The sequence below is a fragment of the Mytilus galloprovincialis genome, chromosome 6 (genome assembly GCF_965363235.1).
Source record: "Mytilus galloprovincialis chromosome 6, xbMytGall1.hap1.1, whole genome shotgun sequence".
NCBI classification, from domain to species: domain Eukaryota; kingdom Metazoa; phylum Mollusca; class Bivalvia; order Mytilida; family Mytilidae; genus Mytilus; species Mytilus galloprovincialis.
Genome location: NC_134843.1, coordinates 101,625,617 through 101,641,073, shown reverse-complemented (window position 1 = coordinate 101,641,073; position 15,457 = coordinate 101,625,617). Strand labels below are relative to the sequence as shown.

At 32.8% G+C, this 15,457-nt stretch overlaps 2 protein-coding genes across 2 annotated transcripts in view; both read right to left on the bottom strand.

Moving 5' to 3' along the window:
• LOC143080969 (anamorsin homolog) overlaps window positions 1–15,457 on the bottom strand; it is a 79,847-nt gene that overhangs the window by 38,857 nt on the left and 25,533 nt on the right. The window lies entirely within an intron of this gene.
• On the bottom strand, window positions 5,617–15,443 carry LOC143080967 (proteasome assembly chaperone 2-like). The gene is made up of 7 exons (XM_076257169.1): window positions 15,290–15,443; window positions 12,681–12,852; window positions 12,192–12,250; window positions 9,475–9,593; window positions 7,192–7,368; window positions 6,464–6,581; window positions 5,617–5,769 (listed from the first exon to the last, which is right to left on the bottom strand). Exons 1-7 carry the CDS (start codon window positions 15,344–15,346, stop codon window positions 5,650–5,652), a joined length of 822 nt encoding a protein of 273 aa, XP_076113284.1. The 5' UTR covers window positions 15,347–15,443; the 3' UTR covers window positions 5,617–5,649.

Genomic DNA, 15,457 nt, shown 5'->3' with positions numbered 1-15,457 from the left:
AGGTTGATTTATAGCAATCAATCAATAAACTTATAGGAGGATTTAGGGGATGCAGGGTGCTAGCTCTTTTTATGGTGCTCTATGTATGGTTAACATGTTCTTGCCAATGAGTCTTCTTATTTTAGGATTCTGGATCTGCACCTGAAAAGTATCAGTGTATGATTGAAGAGGGCAAACAAATTACTAAATGAACTATGTTTTGTCTACTAAGAGCTCCAAATATATGTTTATTCTTTTAAATCACGTTTCTTTCTTTACCTAATACTAGCATTAAATCAACTGTTTAATGATATTATAAATATTGTTACAAATGATTTCATATTGTAGACAAAATCTTTTTATGCCAACCACCCATGATATAAACTGTTTATGATTTATAAATATGAGTGTTTGCCATCCCCAGATGTTAAAGGGCTGTTCTAAAATTTATGTAGACCTAAATTCACCAATAGAATAAAATTTCATTTTGCTAGAAAATATAAGGAATGCATGCAACCGCCAACAATTAATTAATATGAGTTCCTCTCATTCCTTAATTTTGGAACAACCAGTAGCTGCTGATAATTTTATAAACGGGAGATGCTTTCACTAGAGCTGTGAAACAGATACAGTAAAAATGTGGTTTTAAATGTAAAAATATTTTCTCAGTAGACCAGTGTTTGTACAATAATTCAAGTTTTTATGGTGTCTGATATCTGTACACTTTGGCAAGAAGTCGTAATGCTGTACAGGGGCGGATTCAGCCATTTTAAAAAGGAGGGGTTCCAACTATATGCTCCCATTCAAAAGCATTGATCATCCAAAAAAAGGGGGGTTCCAACCCCCAGAACCTCCCCTCCCCCCCTGGATCCGCCAATGCTGTAATGGGGAATAAACTCATCATGTATTATTATTATTTTAAATTGATTGTTTATGTTTGTTTTAACAGTGTTTATCTTGTTTTAATTTTTGTTTGTAGATCGCTATTTATTCATGTAAAAATGTGTAGAAGGTTATTACTTTATAATACTACATTTTCAGCATATTATATTTTTGTGACAAGGGCTACCTACTGTCTATTTGTTGGATACCAATTTTTGTTGGTTCAGGGAAATTAGAATTTAAATGTTCAATGAATTACAAATTTGCTGTATAATAATATGCAGACTTTTGTACAACATTAACTCAAATATAATGGAAAATGCAAGTTTTCCTGAATCCACTCCACTTAAAATCAAATATAAAGGTATAAAGCCTAAATATAATTGTTTTGAATATTTTATTCAGAATACAAAAAAAGCGACCTATAGTATTGCTTTAACTATGCCAGAATAAAAAGCTCTATGAAAATGGGAGATAACTTCAGTGTTATTTTTCATTAACATGTATAATGAGAAAAACCATCAATTTTATTCATATGAATCATCTGTTCTGTAATGGCATAATTTTTACATGGACTGAAAATTATCAATAGGAATAGCATTTTTACAGAAAAGTAAATTACAGATGCAGGTTTCATGTTTTTTCAGTTTTTTTTATAAAGGTTCCTGCCTATCTAGGTTGAATAAGAAGTAAGGACAAACAAGGAATCTCACTTATTAGGTGTCAATATTTTTTATATATTGAAACCCCCTATATTATGTACTTTGCATGAAACTGCTTTTCATTTAATTTTAATCTAACAATAAATTGATAGATTTTAGCAAATTGAGTTTTGTGAGCTCTCTATTCCAACTCCAATATATTCTTCAATGTTTTCTCTATTTTGTTTGTTGTTTCTGACATGTTCTTACTTTTCTATTCTTTCAAGATTTCATATTTCTTCCTGAATTAACATTGTATTTGTTTTGTCCTGTTCTATTAATACAAAAAATTAAAAACATGGATTTCCAATGCTTTCTATTTTAATATTTGTGTGAATTTTGTTAATCAATAGTCATAACTATAAGAAATGAAAGCTGCTAATTTTTGTCTATGCCTAGCGTAGCAGTCATTTATAATTTTAAGTAAATGAATGTTATTTTGAAAAAAACTTTGGCAACACATTTTAAAAAATCTACAATTTACAGCAGAATATTAATTGTAAAAAGATTGTGTTGATCTGATATAAGTTTTGTTTATGCATGGTTTTATCCATCCACTGATGCTTTAATTGATAAAGAGGAGATTCTTGCAAGACAAAATGTGTGTTCAACAAAATCATGTTATTTTATTAAATACACAATTAGAAGTAATGGCAGATTTTTTTTTTTAATCAAACTTGCTAGAAAGATAAGTGTATTTTTTGTCGAGCTTCTTTTTTTTTAATGGCTTCTGCTTATGTGTTACAAGTAATATCAAACAATGAAATTGTTGTAGTCGTTATAAAGTCAAAAATAGATGTAGATAAGGAAACTTGACTTTAGTTTTGTCTAGATATTGAGAGGTGAGCTTTATGAGAGATTGTATTAATATTCATGAAATATAAAATTACTTATAAAAACTCCAGTAAACTTGGTGTGAATACAACCACTGCCAAATCATAGAACATCAATTCAACAGAAGTGTTACACAGGATAGCATAACAAGTTTTACCATCATGACAAATGACATAAGACTTAATGGTAATGAAACATACAGGATTCCTGTTAGATAAGGATTTATATAAAGAGGTTTTATACTAATGTAAAATTTGGCAAAACCAATATTTATGTACCAGTTTGACTTTATATGTGATAGACTGAGATCAAATATGAAATAAAATTATAATAATGTCACATTGTTGTTATATAACTTTGCCAGATTAATTTGTTTATAACGTGTCTGTCATTTTTAACATGTCAGTGAGACACCAGGCAAATGATGAGACTTTTTTTTTATTATCATTATTCAAGTTAGGGGTCACCCTGTTGAAGGCTGCATTGTTCATATTTCTTAAGACATAAAGACATATCGTCTAAATAGTCAAAAGGGCCAGGAGGCTTGTATGCACTTAAAACTGTTTTAACCCATATTGTTTGCCTGTACCAATTCAGGCTTTCTGGACTGCTCTGTGTAAAAAATAACTGTGTTTGATGTAGTCTGTTGAACTGTGCAGTTTTTGTCTCACCCGCAATATGTCACAAAAAGCAAAACTGGGATAACAATTTGGCAGAGGCTTAAATTATTTGTATTTAGCGTTATAATCTAGAAGGTAAAAGACCTTAATGTTTCATATCTTGTATGCAAATGTCTTATCTTACAAATTTCTATCTGTCATAAGTCTCTTGTACTTTAACCTTAGTTTCATGGTTAAGTGCTTTGAAGAAATGTATAGCTATTTTGTTATGTGAAATACTTTATGAGTAATAGGATATCAACAAAGTTGTCTGGCCATATAGTTTTACCCTTGTCTGTCATTCCATCATTTTCATGGTTCAGTGACCACTTGAAAAAAAAGTTAAGATTTTTTGTAATGTTGAATTCTCTCTTATTATAAGTAATAAGATAATTATATTTGGCATGTGCGTACCTTGCAAGGTCCTCATGCCCGTCAGACAGTTTTCACTTGACCTCGACCTCATTTCATGGATCAGTGAACAAGGTTAAGTTTTGGTGGTCAAGTCCATATCTCAGATACTATAAGCAATAGGGCTGGTATATTTGGTGTATGGAAGGACTGGAAGGTGTACATGTCCAACTGGCAGGTGTCATCTGACCTTGACCTCATTTTCATGGTTCAGTGGTTATAGTTAAGTTTTTGTGTTTTGGTCTGTTTTTATCATACTTTATGCAATAGGTCTACTATATTTGTTGTATGGAATGATTGTAAGGTGTACATGTCTAGCGGGCAAATGTCATCTGACTTTGAACTCATTTTCATGGTTTAGTTGTCAAAGTTAAGTTTTTGAGTTTTGGTCTGTCTATCTAATTCTATAAGCCATAGGTCAACTATATTTGGTGTATAGAAATATTTTATGATCTATATGTCAGTGGCCCAGGTTTTATTTGACCTTGACCTCTTTTCACGGTTCATGGATCAGTGTTAAGTTTTGCTGTTTTGGTCTATTTTTCTTAAACTATAAGTAATCGGTCAACTATAATTGTTGTATGGAAGCATTGTTAGCTGTATATGTCTACCTGGCATGGTTCATCTGACCTTGACCTCATTCTCATGGTTCATTGGTCTTTATTTAGTTATCTTAGTTAATGTTTAGTTTATGTGACAGTTGTAATAAAGCTTTATTCTTAGGACTATCAACATAATATCAATGATTAATAAAGCAGGCGAGACATTTCAGCGTGTGCACTCTTGTTTCTAAATGCCTTTAGATGTGGGACTAATTTTTGGTGTGCAAATCACATTTGAATTCCGTTCTGCTCTGCTGATTTTCATGTTGTTTCAATACATTGTTAGATCTTTAGTACATCAGCTTCCTGTTTGCTGATATTTTTATGCCCCACCTACGATAGTAGAGGGGCATTATGTTTTTTATGCCCCACCTACGATAGTAGAGGGGCATTATGTTTTCTGGTCCGTCCGTCCGTCCGTCCGTCCGTCTGTCCCGCTTCAGGTTAAAGTTTTTGGTCAAGGTAGTTTTTGATGAAGTTTAAGTCCAATCGACTTCAAACTTAGTACACATGTCCCCTATGATATGATCTTTCTAATTTTAATGCCAAATTAGAGTTTTTACCCCAATTTCACGGTCCACTGAACATGGAAAATGATAGTGCGAGTGGGGCATTCATGTACTGAGGACACATTCTTGTTTTATTTAACTACTAATTGATCAAATTAATTTTTCATCAAACTAGTGTTGGTCTTAAGAGCTGGATACTATCCATGCATGTTTCTGTTCACATGTGTTGTTAAAATTGCAGGTTTTTCAACATTTCTACACATCGAGTTTTATATGGGATCCTTGCAAGTTCCTACATACAGGGTTACCAGATCTTCACTTTATTTCTTTGATTAATGTCATTTCTACACATCTAGTTTTAAATGGGATCCTTGCAAGTTCCTACATACAGGGTTACCAGATCTTCACTTTATTTCTTTGATTAATGTCATTTCTACACATCTAGTTTTAAACGGGATCCTTGCAAGTTCCTACATACAGGGTTACCAGATCTTCACTTTATTTCTACACATCTAGTTTTAAACGGGATCCTTGCAAGTTCCTACATACAGGGTTACCAGATCTTCACTTTATTTCTACACATCTAGTTTTAAACGGGATCCTTGCAAGTTCCTTCATACAGGGTTACCAGATCTTCACTTTATTTCTTTGATTAATGTCAAAGGTTAAGTAAATTAAAGATTAGTGGAAAACTCAGAATCTCAGAAATTTGATACTATATTTGATGTATTGAACAATTGTCATGTATACATGTACAACTATGTGACCTCATTTTCATGGGTCATTGGTCAAATTAAAGTTTTTTTGTGGTTTGTTCTGTTTCTCTGCTACTATAAGGTATAAGCAATAGATCAGCTGAATTTGGTTAACAGAAAAAAAAAATTAAACGGATTAATTCCAAGGTGGAAATGTCTGTTGCAGATTTCATCTTACCTTAAGCTTGACCTCATATTTATGGTTTTGTACATTTATCAGATACTTAGTCAACTATATTTGGAGTATGGAATGATTATAAGGTGTACATCTATAAATCAACCAATTTGAACATGTAAAAAAGCAATTTATTATAAAGTTAATGAAACAAAGTTCTGTCAACTTGAGATCCAAACATCAGTTTCCATGAGTACGGTACTTTCCATGACAACCCTGGCATCTTCACTGATTTGCCATCAACACCCATCACAAGTTTGGGCTGTGAAAAAAAATAAGTACTGATTAAAGATGTGCTTTAATCTTACCTATTGGTCAGCAGAATGAATTATAAATTGTTGAATAAGCTAAAAATTACATTTCCGCATGATTTTTTCATATGAGGTATGAATATTATGATAATTTGATCACAATATCTTGAAAGCCAATAATTTTTAAAAAACCAAAGGGAGATAACTGTATGTCTTGCATTCCTAGAGTCAAACATTTCTTAAAGGTAACAAAGGATACAGACATAGACAAACTCATGGATTTTATGATAGTTTGCAAGCCTCTGTCTCATGCAGAACTGAATAAGAATATCTAAAATTTAGTTTATATAACGATTTTACTTTCCAAGGTAGAGCAAATTTAATATCTAATAAAACAAATAAGTACAAATGCAGTACTGCCAAGTTTTCATAAGCAAATGCGTGAGATTTGGCCAAAATTGTAGAGATCAAAAAGAAAAAAACAACGAAAAAGGAAAATGCTGCCAAATAAGCATGGAAATCCATGAGTCTCAAGCTAACTGTGGCATTGCAAATGTTGAGCATGTCAATATGGCAAAGGAAGAGGTCTAAATTTTGTTTAAAATGCTATTTTATGAAACACATTCCTACAGAGTTTTTCTTGATGAAGTGTTATGTTATTACCACCAACATTACAGCTTTATTATCATCTGTAACATAAATTACCTCCATATCAATTATATTTAGCCAGCTGTTGGCATGTTTAGCCAGCTGTAAGGCATCACTAGCATTGTCTCCCTCAGAACAAAACAACAACAGGATACACACTTTCACTTCTTCAGAACTGTAAATAATAATATCTTATAGCATCAGAATTTCTTAACCCTTCATTTACTCAGAACTAAATAATAATATCATATAGCAGCTAGATTTAATCGGCCATGTACGCAGGACTTAAATATTATTATCTTGCACTGATTTTCTAAACATTCTTATTTCCAGAGTATGTCTTATTTCAATTGCATGACAACTGAACATAATTTAATATATAATGTCAGTAACTAATATGAATTCTAACACAAACAATATAGATCTCTTAGTGTTGACATTTATTATCTGGCTTTAATCTTGGTACATTTTATTGGAATAATAGTAATAAATATTATTTTAAGACTTCAGTTTGTGAACAAGTCCACTGAGTTTACACATAAAACACTCCTTTTTGGAGCAGGAGCTGCTTTTCCTTCCAGAGCAGCTGAGTACACCCTATTTTCAGTGGGGTTGGTGTTGCCCCATCGTTCTCTTTTGAGTTTTGTAGAGTGCTGATTGTCTTTGTTTTTTGGCATTATCAATTAGTGTTTGAATATCCCTTTGGTATCCTCTCTTTTAGGCTGTCAAACATCTATAACCCACGTTGAGGTGACAGAAACACATTCCTAGTGTCATAAACTTACCAATCTTTAAACAAAGATTTAGCTATTCCTCCTCCTGGAATGTAAGGTGATGAGATTTCTTCTGTCTCTCCATTCTCTGATAATCTTTTCTCTAATTCCTGCCATTCTAATCGAGATTTCATGTCCTCAATTTCATGTTTCTCAAATTTTGGACCGGCTACAAATCTAAACTGAGATCTACAACACAAGAAAGTATGATGTGGTATCAATCATGCTCAATATTTTTATACAATACATTTAAGGAATGACTAATATTTTTTCTGTCTAAATGAAGAAATAACATAAAAATTTGGTGCAGGTTATTTAACAGTGTGCACCACATTTTTTATGTTATTTCGAATAGACAGAAAAAATATTACAGTAATTTCTTATAATTTAATTCTAAATTCCATTTTAAACCGTAGAAAACCACGAAAAACGTTGATGACGTCAAGGTAACATGACTAAATTATGTATATGGGCTGATAACAAAATAACTTCAGCCAATCAGAAGACGCGTCACATCCAAAATTTAATTATTATGTCATGTTGTGTCTCCATTGTCTAAGAAATAGTGTATGTATTAAATTGGTCTGCTTATATTGAGTCATAAGGATTGTGCTATCTGCATTTAAGGATTAAATACAATTTTGGTCCACAATTTGTATTTCCACAAATTTGAGATACTGTATAGTGGATTATTTTAATATGAATTTTGCAATTACCAAGACCAAACCTTTTCCTATTGATTAAATTTCATATTTTTCTTGTCCAATAGAAGAATATAGAACAGAGGCGTAACTAGGAAGAAACGATGTGCAAGCAACTACCGCTGTGGGAGTGAGGCCAAAAAATTTTGGAACCCTTTTATGCAGAAAAATGTTGGGTTTTTTTCGGTTTTCGGTCATAGATAGAACGGTTAAAAGAGGAGCTACATGTATATGTAGATAGGACTTATAAAAAATTTATGAATGTAAAACTATTAATAAATCTTTTGAATAGAGTAATATATAAACAACACATATATATGTGATACAGAATTTACTCAAAATTGTCCAAAATCTGCTCTTCGGGTCTAGGCAGAAACAAACTCCTCTATTACTTTGTCAATATTAACACTGAAATCTGGATGAATATGCAGTAATGCTAGTAACTGTCGTTGTTTATTGTTGATCGTACATTTGTTTTTAACATACGCAGTACACTGATAGATCTCCATGGTATAGCCGACTCGCGAGATGTTATAAACCAGTGTACGTGTTCGGCATCGAGCAACCTCCCAATTGAATTCGTCAAAATTACATGCCAGGTCAGTTTCGTATGTCTCAGACAATGTTGAGATTAGTTCGTTTGTTACATTTCCTACAACACGATGAAGCAGATACAGCGCAAAGAAGTGATTTTCTGATGATACTAGACGTGACTCCACTCTCCAGTCCCTTTGTCATAGGGTCTATGAACGCCAAATATAATGAGACTTTCCAATACTGTTTTGGCGTGTTTACATGGTGATTGGCTCCAGTAGTCTGTCGACCACATCACCTCGGCATATTTTCAATGATATCGAGGGGTTTTGATAATTCTAATGCTGATTGGTACATCTCATTCCAAACTGATGAACCTTGCACTGTAAATTGTGCTCAATACTACATGTCTTAGACTGAGTGTTACAAATTCAAATCTTGTAAAAGATATAAGTTACTGTTCAATTTTGTCATAATCTCCAATAAAACTTTTATTTGTAAACCAAATGCCGTTATTTAATGATATTCCATCAATAAGAAGGTGACAACATAGGTGTTTCCTTTAATATTTAATTGATAAATTTTTATTTTGCCATTTTTTTTTTGCATGGCGAATCGATGTGCACGCAACTGCGTGTTAGTGTATATGGAGCTACGCGCCTGTAGAAGGGCATGTTTTTCAAATTTTTATAAGAATCATGATATAAGCTAAAATAAACTATATCCTAAAAATTTTCAAATAAACAAAAGGAATACAAATAAATTTGATACTTGTGGTATTACTGATTTATTCTGAAATCACTACTTTTAAAGAGTTTGGATGATTCAGAGCTTGACATATTGTAAGAACACCTGTCTATTCAGTTTTTGGAAGAATGTATGGTGCCCTGTAGATGTCTTTTGGTTATTTTTGTCAATTTGTAATTTCTTACTGAATAATATGAATAATATTTCCTTTTATTTATCACACCACTACAAGATTGTAGTACACTGTCATATGGGGAATATTGAAGCGACCATTTTCAGCACCAAAGTTATAATCAATTGATTTATTTCTTACCCCTGTAATTGACAGTCAATTCTTTCATGAGCATGGCTACTTGTTAGAATGATAAGCTGTGATATTTTCATTTCTACCATCCATTTCCTCAGCCACTGTTTAAAAGAAGCCCTCTTTCCCTGAAAAATATTCACAAATGTCATTACTGGTAAGCAACAAAGGCATTTGTTAAGATTAATTACTATATTACTATTATTCATATTACTATATTAATATATAATTACTACTACATGTATATACAGTATGGGGTTTTTCTTATTTTTAAGGGCCTTGCAATAACTTTTTAACTTTTTATTGCTTACAGCTTCAGCATTTTAACTCTGGTGGATAGTTGTCTCATTGACAATCATACCACTCTCCTTTTTGTATGATACAGTTTCATGAATATATAACTTGATATAACCACAAGTTCATTGTAAACTACCTTACGGTAATCTTTAATTTCAACTGAGATGGACAAAGGCAGGAACAGATAGATCAGCATAACCTATGGACACAGATTGAAAAACATTATGTTTCATTCTATCTTGGATAGATATAGTTAAATTCCACATGAGATGGTCTCTGGTGGAGTTATTTTCTTGGCAAACATATCACATATTCTTATTTCTATCTAATCTCAATCCAAGTTAAAACGGGCAGCAACAAATATTCACTCTGTGGTTAAAGTTTTTGAAATAATAACTTTCTTAAACTATACTGGATTGGTACCAAACTTGGACAGAAGCTTGTTTATCATCATAACTTAGTATCCAGAAGTAAATTTTGAAAAAACAAGTGAAACTGCGAGCTACTGCTCAGTGATGATACCCCCGCCGCAAGTGGATAATATTAATAGTGTAAAAATATGCAAGTGTTCGGTAAACAGGAAGTTGTCGAGTGATGAATCTGAAAACGCATCGCACGGTATAGCTGACTTATATAAATCCTGAAACCAAATTTCAGAAATCCTTGTATTGTAGTTCCTGAGAAAAATGTGACGAAAATTTTCAACTTGGCTATCATGTGTAAAATCATACAAGTGTTCGGTTAACAGGAAGTTGTCGAGTTATCAATCTGAAAACGCATCACACGGTATAGCTGACTTAGATAAACCCTGAAACCAAATTTCAGAAATCCTTGTATTGTAGTTCCAGAGAAAAATGTGACGAAAAATATTCATGGGACGGATGGACTGACGGACTGACGGAAGGACAGTATACCCCCCCCCCTTTTTTAAAGCGGGGGTATAATAAAATTCCATTTTTTCCTTACTTTACTTATAAATTAAACCAGGGATATCGTTACTTAAATTACTTAAAACCTTTACTAAATTTTTCCATGGATATAAAGATTTGGTTTTGAAGTTTGGTTGTACCTGCAATGACCTGTAGAAAACTTATTTCAAACGGGATAGCACATCCTCATTCTTACGGAAATGTTGTTAACCGTGCCCGGAAATTAAGAAATGATTCATGTAAACTTGTCCCTCCTTTAAATAAACTTATTCTAAAAGGTTACCTATTCAACACTAAAATAACATCATTGAATATTGTTTTTATTGGAATAAATATTGATTTTGTTATCAGTAAATTAAAAGCTAACTAAAAATAACTAGTATGTTATATGCATATACATATTCATGGATCTACAATCTGTCGATACCTGTAACTTGGCATTGCACAAGGTCATGTTTTTCTCTGGCTGTTTATGACGTCTTTACACTAAATCCATTGGATGTTGGATGTGTACGGACTGATAGTTTAGTCTTAGATGCATGATTTTTTTATTAGTTGTTAGTGGCTTTGAACTAGCTGTCAGATAACTGCGAGTACTCTCAGATCTGTTCATTGTGTCTTTTTGTGTCGGGATGTATAAGTACCGGGCCACGTCCACTTGTATTTTTGTCCATCTGATGAGTTAAGCCTTTTTCAACTGATTTTTATAGTTCGTTCTTATGTTGTACTGTTATACCACTGTCCCAGGTTAGGGGAGGGTTGGGATCCCGCTAACATGTTTAACCCCGCCACATTATTTATGTATGTGCCTGTCCCAAGTCAGGAGCCTGTAATTCAGTGGTTGTTGTTTGTTTATGTCTTACATATTTGTTTTTCGTTCATTTTTTTACATAAATAAGGCCGTTAGTTTTCTCGTTTGAATTGTTTTACATTGTCTTATCGGGGCCTGTTATAGCTGACTATGCGGTATGGGCTTTGCTCATTGTTGAAGGCCGTACGGTGACCTATAGTTGTTAATGTCTGTGTCATTTTGGTCTTTTGTGGATAGTTGTCTCATTGGCAATCATACCACATCTTTTTTATATTAGTTTTTTTCTGCCAGGAAACATTACATTCACTAATTGTGGTTAAAGTTTTTAAAATTTTAATAACTTTCTTAAACAATCCTGGGTTTGTAATAAACTTGGACAGAAGCATGTTTCTAATCATAAGATAGTATCCAGAAGTAAATTTTCTAAAAAAAATAAATCCATTTTCTATCCTGGATTTTATGAAACGTGGACAGAAGCTGCTGACAATCAAAAGATAGAATCAAGGAATATTTTTATTGATTTTTTTCATCACTTTTGTTGATTGTGTGATTAACAGCAGAAGTAGACAAGACACTGGGTCCCGCGGAACCCTTACAAAATTTTTAAACAGAACTTAAAAGGCATACATGCAAATATATAAACATAACTGAGTACATGTACATGTAAATATACAAAGCTTATTACTTACTTGAACAAAAGGAGATCTCTGTTGTATTATAATTGTTTTGTTCTCTGTATTCTCATATACTGAAATAGATATCAAAAAGAGATCTAAGTTGGTGAGGTTTGCCTTTTGTATAATTTTACAATTCTTATCAACCATGTCTCTTTCTATAGCTATGTATAAAATTTTATACTAAACAGTGGATTCTTTCACTGTGTTGTTAGTGAAATGTTTTCTGTGTTTTATATGTTTGTGAGAATCTTGGATGAAGACATTTGTTGATTATTATTATCAATCACAATTGATATGAATTCACAACAACAGGGAATTTCCTCGCTCCCCTTCTTATAACTTTTATGTTTAAAACTGCAGTTAATTTTATATGATGAATATTATGTGTTCAGCAAAAATAATTTCAAACTTTAAATAAACCTCATGTTTACATAATGATTCAAACAATCATGACACTCGATCAAAATTACTATTTACTCTTCTTAAGAAGAACTTTATTACCTTCACAATTTGTGACAATTTTACAAGAAATTGATTCAGGATGAGCAAAAGGATCATTTCCAACTAAAGGCAATATGCTGTCATGATAGATATAACCAATTCTCTCCATCCATAATGTGGAGATAATCATATCAACTGCTAACTGTCCAACATTTCCTACTGATACTGCTGGCTGTAATATAAACATATTTACTTAAATAATCATATCAACTGCCAATTCCACTGTCCAACATTTCCTACTGATACTGCTGGCTGTAATATAAACGTATTTACTTAAGGTAGCACAATACAAAGATTTTTTTACTTCCAATCACTAACCTTTGAAATGCTGTAACTTTCTTATGAATGCATAGAAAATAATAAAAGAGGTATATATAGAAAGATAAAAGGTTAATCTTTTAAATAAATGCAATATTTTTATTATGCAATCATTATGTAATCAATTATTATGTAATTAGTGGCAAAATCTGGGTAAGTTCACTTGAATGAATTTAGCTCTATCATCTCTTTAACTATACAGAAAATTTTAACGAAATCTTAATCAACACATCATGGGCTTCAAAAGGGTGTCTCAGATTGTCTCTATGGTATTCTATTCTCTCATAAATCTCTAATTAGTGTAAACATTCTGACCACATTAAAGAAGATAATGTTTAATTAGGTGTAAAATTTGTTCTATAAAATTGAGAAAGGAAATGGTGAATATGTCAAAGCGACAACCACCCGACCATAGAGCAAACAACAGCCGAAGGCAACCAATGGGTCTTCAATGTAGCGAGAATTCCCGCACCCGTAGGTGTCCTTCAGCTGGCCCCTAAAATATGCATAATAGTACAGTGATAATGGACGTCATACTAAACTCCGAATTATACACAAGAAACTAAAATTTAAAATCATACAAGACTAACAAAGGCCAGAGGCTCCTGACTTGGGACAGGCGCAAAATTGCGGCGGGGTTAAACATGTTTATGAGATCTCAACCCTCCCCCTATACCTCTAGTCAATGTAGAAAAGTAAAAGAATAACAATACGCACATTAAAATTCAGTTCAAGAGAAGTCCGAGTCTGATGTCAAAAGATGTAACAAAAGAAAATAAATAAAATGACAATAATACATAAATAACAACAGACTTCTAGCAGTTAACTGACATGCCAGCTCCAGACCTCAATTAAACTGATTGAAAGATTATGTCTTCATCATATGAATATCAGGTACAATCCCTCCCGTTAGGGGTTTAGTATCATACTATCATAAAATATATGAGAAGAACATAACCCGTGTCATGCCAACAACTGTTTTTTTAGAAATAAATGTGTTTAGTTCCGATGCAAAGACCCTATCAGTGAATCAATGTTAAAGCCAAAATATGCAATCTTTAATGACCTGACAACAGTATCGTAACATTCTATCTGAAATCTGAGACACCCTTTTGTAGATAATGGCCATAGGAACAACATATAATAAAATCAACCCTCTAGGGATACCTATGCAGAAGCTAATTTCATTTGAAAGTGGAAATTTGGTGAAAAATATTTTAGACACAGTTAACATTATAATTGGTTACATAATTGTTGCATAATACTAACATTGCATTAATTTGAAAGTGTAATCTGTTAGCTATCCAAAACTACCACTTTTATAAATTTTCAAGCATTATTAAGAAAGTTACAGCATTTTAAAACTTGGGAGTTGGAGTTATAAAATATGTGTATTGTGCTACCTTAAATAATCATATCAACTGCCAATTCCACTTTCCAACATTTCCTACTGATACTGCTGGCTGTAATATAAACACATATACATAATGTGGAGATAATCATATCAACTGCTAACTGTCCAACATGTCCTACTGACACGGCTGGCTGTAATATAAACACATATACTTAATGTAGAGATAATCATATCAACTGCCAATTCCACTGTCCAACATTTCCTACTGATACTGAGGGGGGGTAGGAAGGGTCCTGATCCCGAAATCCCGAAATTCAAAAAAAGAATTCCTGGATCCTGAAAAGGTCAATCCCAAAGATCCCGAGCTTAAAAACACCCGATCCCAGAATCCCGTCCAACCCCAAGACCCCCCTCCCTCCTGGATCCGCCAATGCCTATATTCTAGTATAGTCTTTTAAAAAATCGGCAAGAATTATACCCATGAGAGAGCTAACAAGGCCATTTTCCATACATTTTTTAAAAAGTTGACATAGGCGGATCCAGGGGGGTGGGGCGCAAGCCCCCCATTTTTGTGGGGAAAATTTGGTTAATTATATAGGGAATCACTGAGGCATGACTGGAGTGCCCCAGGACTCCGGTATTTCCATGTCCCCCCACAACTCATTACACAGGGGATAATAACTATTACAGCAAACTATTATCATCTAAACTTTAACAATATCTAATAAATTTCGAATGCTTCAGAAACATTAGTCCAAATAATTATGACGTCTGGCAAGGCTATTACCAGACGTCATAGTTATTTGGACTACAGAAACATCAGAAGTCTGAATTTTAATTTTATTTCCATTGTAGACTTTTAATAATATACACATTATATGGGGACGAAGTTCCCATTCACAGGTAATGCCTGTTTCATATTAAAAAGTAACCTTACAAAAATCAATGTATATCCTTCAAAATCCTTCTCTTTACTTTCAGCTGAAATAAACATTATTTGTTTGTTATTTTTTCTTTAAAAAAAAATATGACTATTTTATTTTCATGGAGGCTGACATCTTGGATTGTACTCTGCAGTCGCAACGAATTCTTACCATAGAGAAAT

What these genes read in the sequence shown, in the direction of transcription:
- LOC143080967 (XM_076257169.1), bottom strand. Translation starts at nt 15,346, where the DNA reads ATGTTTATTTCAGCTGAAAGTAAAGAGAAGGATTTTGAAGGATATACA. An exon ending in AAATCTTTGTTTAAAGATTG is followed by an intron (nt 6,582 to 7,191) that starts GTAAGTTTATGA and finishes TATTATTTACAG; the next exon opens with TTCTGAAGAAGTGAAAGTGT. An exon ending in TAAATATAATTGATATGGAG is followed by an intron (nt 5,770 to 6,463) that starts GTAATTTATGTT and finishes TTTTTTTCACAG; the next exon opens with CCCAAACTTGTGATGGGTGT.